Here is a 7,130-nt window from a genome sequence, read left to right on the forward strand (position 1 = left end):
TAGTAGAAGCCAGGAAAAAGGGCAGGGAGGAGTGCTTTTACTGTATAAGACCCTGTCCTTTTTCCAGTACAAGTTTGTCTCTGTCTCATTTTTAAAGCTGTGCTCAAGGCATTCTGTTTCCTTACTAAATTCTTGTACCACTGTGCAGCAAACTCCCAAGGCTAAGAGCCGTTCCAGTTTTAACCCTTTTCTCAAATTAGTGTTTCATTTTGTGCACACACATTTGCACGTGTTTTTCTATGCCTTACTGTCTAGCAAGAATAAAACTGCTGAAATGATTTCTGGATTCATCCTTGAAACTTGATTTTTTTTTTTTTTTTTTTAACTACAGAATGTGATTAATTCTGCTTGACACGTCCTTGTGCCACACAGATTTTTCTAGACTGTGTCACCCCGTCTTTATCTAGTGTGGGGCATGCCCAGCTGAATGCAAATGGAAGCATAGAGAATTTTATTGATTTTTTGAGGTGTTGCTTCATTCTTTACTTTTCTCTCACTACCTGCTCACTCCCTGATAAAGTAAATATTTATGAAAAGTACCTGAAAAAAACCCCATGAGTCACAAGGAGAGTTTATTGTGGTAGTATAATCTCACCTTAACTTAATTGAATCCATCTGCCTTATGTGTTAAAATTCCTGTTTGGTAATCAGATTTGAACTGAAATTGTACAATTATTCTTTTCATTTAAACAAAAGAACCTTGAACATCAAATGATTTTTAGTGGATGACAGTGCCAAATAACGGGTAAAATTTTTCTGGCAATTTTACTTACATAGATTCAGAGTAATTCTGTAGCTTAATCCTGTTTCATTAGGGTAAACTAGAATGTGTTTGAAAATATTTGGCCTTATGAAAATAGCAGAGAAGTTAAGTTTCCTGCAACAATAAACGTTGCTATGTTGTAACAACAACTTGTTCTGAACATGACTCAGATTCCATTTTCTGCTGGTTCCCTGATAAGAGCAATCTGACTACAAGTGTAAAAGTTGAGGAAAAAGTGATTTTATTTGGGGAGAAGTTTGAGAGTCTTCACTTAGATCAAAAGCATCGAAAGCAAGAAGACTACTTGGAGAATGTGGTCATTACTGTGAAATTTCGTGTTCCCCAAGGGGTTCTGAGTCACGGCTTCCTAAGCTAACCCTCACTCTGCCCGAGGACTGGCAAAAGTGAAATTAGAGAGGGTTATAGCCCTTCTTACGCAGCTCTTTACTTCAGTTACTTAATACAGAAGGGCGCTTAGAGGACTCTGGCGTAGGCATGGGTAGTCTTGCCTCTGAGTGCATGTGTGCTAATTTCAGGTGTATTACTGGGAGATTGTGATTAACTGTGGGGGAAAAGTCTCCAGGAAGCAAGGCTTTCCTATTGGAAGTATATCCAGGCTTTACCTGAGACAACTAGGAGTATGCTCTTGCAATAATGTTAATTAGTCAAATGCTTTTTAGAAATTAATCTTTAATTTTTGGTCTTGTCAGATCAGAGCAGCAAAATTCAATCAGTCCAACGTAAGGTGAAAATCATGAGATCGTGGCTATTGTAATTCTCCTTCACTAAATAACTGTCGATTTCACATGTTGCTCTGCTCTTACCTGTGCCTAAGCATGTCGATGCTTAAGAAAGCAGGAGCTCATGCTTCTTGGGTGTTTTTCAAAAGAAATGAGTATATAAAGACATAATGACTAATGGAAAGTTAATTTAAGCTTTAGTTTTAAAAGCATTTAAAGCCTACTAAAGCTTTTTGTTATAGCTTGTGGTGCCTGAACCCTGTTAGATTCCTGCTATGAAAGGCTTGTTTGACTGCTGAAATCTACTCCGAGTATTTCTGACATAGCTGTACTCTTAGAAACAAAGAATCTTTTGAGAAGGGACAGAGCCAGCTTTCAAGAGGAGGGTAACATCAGTCTAATCTAATCTAATTAGTCTAATCTAACCGTGCTTGTCACAATTTGATATCTGTTTATATGTGCTGTGATATATTGCTTAGCAGCACAGCTTTGTTACACTTGAGATAACATTTTCCGTACGGAGTCTAGGTGGAATAAAGCAAACGTGTGCAATTTTTTTTTTTTCATTGAGGCCTGTTTGCTGAGAGAGATTTCCATACAATCTCTTTCACTTTTTTCCCAACGACTGAGATTACAGAAATGTGCTGACTATTAGGTTGAGTTCTAGTTTTATTAGAAAGGAATAGGCCTCAATTATTACTTTCTAGTAGAAAGTAGAGTGTGATTTGTCAAGCTTGATGTGGAGTCACAGATGAGGAGGAGTCCAGGTGAGATCGTGGTCACAGGAGAATACTTCTCATGGCCATATCATGCGGTCATTGACATTTTCATAAAATACAGAAAGCAGTGGTAGCTTTAAATGAGGAATCCCAATTCTGCTCCTTTTGTTTTGTGACCTTGTGTGAACCGCAGATCCTCTGAAGTTCGTGACACTCCTTTGTATGCTGAGGAGGCTAGAAATTCCCCAGATTGTCTTGTGAAGCACAGTTGTAATTCCTAATTTCAATGTGTGTGTTACATACATCACGGTAACTGATCAAAAATGAGCAGCACTTCTTGTTCATGCGTATGTTAGATGGAAGAAATGGCTGAAGAATTGGGCTGTTCAGTGGCTGGCATGTAGGCCACCATGACATAGGTATTTCTTTCCAGGATTTGTCTGCAGACTATCAGGCTGTTAGGGGTTATATTTCAGAAGACAAAATGCAGTTTGTATGAATGAAAAGCAGAGTTATTCCTGATGCCGTTTAATTCTGGACAATATCCTGTTAAATAATTAAAAAAGTGAACCAGCAAGAGTGGGAACTCCTCTAAAGTTTAAACCAGCAAATCGTAGCCATTGGTAGAGTGATTGATTTTACAAAAACTGACTTACTGAGTGCTTTTAACATATCGGGGTCAGGTTATCTGTGCCAACCCAAAATTCAGATATGAGGCTTACCACAGTGTGGCATGTAGATATGGACTTGTTCGAGTCATGAAGAAAAGTTCTGTCAAGTGTTTCCCACACCTCCAGCAAGATATAAAAGTTGAAGGTCTCTGGGATTTTCTTGCATTCTTACTTTCTGCAGCCTCTTGTTCTTATCTGAAAGAAAAATGAACGGATTTGTGAGTATATCCATTTTTGTTGAACTTATATTATTAAAAGTTCCTTATTTTTAAAAACAAAAGGACAGAGAAGAAGATGCTCAAGTGGTACTGTACTGGGACTAATATGATCTGTGTATTGTTTCTTCAGGTTGTTCAGTGGGAAACTTGCATTTCTTGCGTGTACAGTAACCCCCTTGGAGTGAGTGGAAGCATCATTTGAGCAAAGAGTGCAGAACTTGATTAAGATTCAGAAGGGAGATTTAGTTATGATTTAGTAATTACAGTTGTAGAGGCAAATCAAGAAGTAACACGGCATCAAGGAGGGACTTTTGAAAATTACAGAAATGTAATGGTTAAGTTATTATTCTGCTTTTTCAGTTACAGGCAAAAGAGCCTAATAGCAAGAATTTTACAATGAAGAATTGTAACTGTTTTCAACTAATACACGTGTTAAGTGGGTAATTTAAAAAACTGATGCTAGAGCTGCTTCCCTCAATTCATGAACTGGGGTTTTTGTATGGCACTGCCTGGTGTTTCTGTCGAGTGAGAATGCTTATTCCTTTTGCAGGCTGCAGTTCTTGTTTTGCTGGGAGTCTTTTGGACTCAGACTTCTGCTCTGGAGGTAAGTAGACAGATAAGCCTTCTAGTTGCATGTACTTGTTTAAAATGTATTGAATCCCTGGGCAGGGGGTGAATATAATAGGAAGAAAAGCACAGAAGAAACTAACAAGATGCTTATTGCCAAGTGTAAGAGAAAAATAGCATTGTCAAAGGTGACAGTCATCTAAGCCAAAGAGGCAGTTCTGTGCAGGTGCACAGTAACAAGAAATTTGGGGGGACATAGGTCCCCTTAGCTCAAGCTAAAATTTGGAGACTGTTGCAGTCTCCTGCCAGTCTCTGCTGCCACACATAGTGACTGGGATGTCCCATGTTGTTTTTCCTTAGCCTGCAGTGAAGGCCTGTCCCCTCGTTTCTCAGCCTGACGCACTCTTGCATAATTAATCTCCTTTTCAGGGGCCTCCTGAGACTGCTAGGGTTAAGTGATTTAGCATTTACATAAAGCAATCACACTTGCTTATTTGAGAGAAAGCATTTGTTTATATTGCACCTTTTAAAGGTGCAAGCCAGATGATGAACAATGATTTTTTGTTTTTTACCAAAGACCTTTGTCCTGCAAGAACCTGGCAATGACTATGTCACTGGGACTATGACTATCCAGAGTGAGAAGCACATTGTTGAAGTCCATGTCCGTTCTGGCGTGTACTCCTCTGATACCATTTTTGACTACTGGCATGTAAGTAAATCTAAGAATCTGCCTAGACTTAATCTCTAAGGGAGTTTTTAATCTTGGAAATCATTTTAATGTATCTTCACCATAAGTTGTCCTGAAACACTGTTTCTTTGAAGACTCCCATTGCCTTTCCTCCTCTTAGACCATCTCTTTGTTTCACCCATGTGATGGTGCAGTTTAGAAGACTTGTAATGAAACCTGTGGTGGTGGTTCGTGAAAGTGAGAAGAATGTCATTGACCTCAGTGAGGTCAGAGTTGAGAATGGGCTGCCATCACTCATGCATAGCAAGTGCAGCAGAAGTCTGTCGGAAAAGATAACTTCCAGGCTTACGGAGAGACATTAGTGTGGGCAGGCTGCTTCCATTCCCCAAAGGTGATGATGTAAATGCAGTCATTCCACAATAATAGCCTGTGTAGCCACTTCGTGTTTCTTCTAGATTGCCCTAAAGAGTAGAGAGAATCAACTAATATAAGTGGTAGCCATTTTTGATGAATTAACTATAATTTTTTTAATCACAGGGGTATATTGCAACAAGGTTATTTTCACGAAATGCCTGCTTTATCATGAAAATAAAGAAGGAATACATTCCAGAGCTGCAAGAAATAGGACGCCTGGCTTTTGAGAGAAAGGTGACTTTGTAGCGAAAGTTAACTTAACTTTGTTAAGTTGCATGGGGTGATGGGAGCCCTCCATTCTGCCTTTAAGAACAGCTGTTCTTAGGAATGTCTTTTACTGTGTTAGCAATGATGAAGCAGATCTGACAACGTAAAACTTCAAGGAAATATCGTATAGAACATTCTTTTAAGATCATGAGCAATCATGGCCCCCCCGTGGTTTTAGAATGGCTTGTCACTGTGACTAGAACTCTAAGATCCCATGTCCTCAGAATTAGTGTAATTTGACTATTTTGAGGTGATCGCAATATGAGTTCAGGCAGGCTTTTCCCTTTTTTTCATTGTCATGCAGATTATTTTGACGTTGACATAACTTGAAATAATTTTGTTTGCAGAACAGAATTTAGAAATCAATTTACTCTGACCAGACTTTGACTTTCCTATTCAGGCAAAGGTTTCATGAAGTTGACTGGAAATATTGCCTGGAGATGAACTTGAGTTCTGACCCAATTTATGACAGCCTAACAGTAACGCATTTACAGCAAAACTTACTGCTAATTAACATAACTTATTACAATAGTAATACAGCTCAATTTTGCTATGTTGACGGAATTAGTATCTAGTGAACTTTGCTTCTGAATAGATTGAAAATATTTATTTTTCTTTAAAATCATGTAGCTTCTTTAGCTAATGCTATGTGTGAGGCAAAGGAAGGTGACCTTAGATTTGGGGATTTTCTCAAAGGGTGTCCTAGTAGAATGAAACCAAAGCTACATTACTGATGACGTCTAACATTTTCTTTTTAGACTATGAAGACACTATACTCTCCGAATAATGTGTGGGCACAGTTTCAATCTGGCCATTCTGTGCTTGGGAGTATCAAAGACTGGCTTCTCTATGGTAGACCCATTGAACAACTCTGCTCAGGTCTGCCTCTCTACCAGCTTGTAGAGACTGAACGTAAGTTACAGGATCAGAACATTACGCTTCTGTTACAGTGCATAAGCACCTTTCTATCCTTTAAACCTAAGTCCACGTGGTACCTTTTGAGGCAGGAACATATTGCCCTGTTTTAGAGAGGAGGAGTAAACGACCTAGCAGGATTGAAAGGGTAAGGCTCTGGAATGCTTTGGAAAATCTGTTATAGCACTGGTTTTTCATTGTTAGGCATCTAAATATCTGGAAGACCTGTTCCAAAGTGGTTTGCCTGGTGTCAGAGGAAGCCACTGAGTAGCAGCTGTACCCAGCTTATGCCCTGATGATACAATGGTCCCACAAGGCATCTACTGTATGCCAGCATGCTACCTGCTGTTTGCAGGTTATGGGAAAGGAGGAGCACAGGGGTGATTTAAGGCCATACGGGCATTTTCTCCCATTGAGCTACACCATAAAGTTTTACACAGTACCCATTGAGACCAACAGGAGCCACCAATAGGACCATAACTGGAATTTGAAATCTGTGTATTTAACAGGCTTTTCCTTGCTGGATACAGGGATCTTGTCACTGACAGTATCTTCATTTTCGTGTTTCTTTTAGCACTACGGAATGTTCATGACTGTGCCAGCGCAGGAATTCCAAGCATTTTGGGCATTAAAATCTGTGAAAAAGTCAATTAGGCTGGATCTTGACAAATCTTCTGCGTGGGAACGGCTTGTTTCTTTGCATGCTTTTGTGATGGTAGTCATGTTCTCCAACTGGAACAAAACTTGTTGTTAGACTCAGCTTGCCTATCCTAAGCTTTGAGTGCAACAAACCAATGATATACAAATAAAGGTCCTGCAGTAATTAAAATGCTTTGTCTTTTTTCTTTATCCAAGAGCAGAACAGAAATAAAGTGGGCCTTGCTAGTTATCCTACAGAAGAGACACATTTCCCTTTGGTGCATTCCCATGCTCAGGCTGCAACCTGACTCCATGCCAGTGAAGAAACGGTAACAGAATAGTTTTTTCCAGTGGAGAACTTCCCTTTGGCATCAGCACCCAGCCTCTTCAGGTGCTGACTCACCTTATGTGACTGCTGGAGGGAGGGAGAGAATGGATGGATGGACAGATAATGGGAGGGAGCAGATCTATGTTACCAACACTTGCAAAGAAGCTTGAATTCTGCAAGGCCAGTGAAAATTTGTAGCAA

The 7,130-nt window shown here is 39.6% G+C and overlaps 1 protein-coding gene across 1 annotated transcript; it reads left to right on the top strand.

Moving 5' to 3' along the window:
- The first annotated feature begins 3,099 nt into the window (after positions 1 to 3,099).
- GKN2 (gastrokine 2) lies at positions 3,100 to 6,628 on the top strand. The gene is given in 6 exon segments (XM_009812734.2): positions 3,100 to 3,111; positions 3,662 to 3,715; positions 4,256 to 4,387; positions 4,904 to 5,014; positions 5,806 to 5,959; positions 6,537 to 6,628. Coding segments are annotated over 6 exon segments (555 nt in total).
- Positions 6,629 to 7,130: the final 502 nt, after the last annotated feature.

This window comes from Gavia stellata, chromosome 31, assembly GCF_030936135.1.
Source record: "Gavia stellata isolate bGavSte3 chromosome 31, bGavSte3.hap2, whole genome shotgun sequence".
Lineage (NCBI taxonomy): Eukaryota > Metazoa > Chordata > Aves > Gaviiformes > Gaviidae > Gavia > Gavia stellata.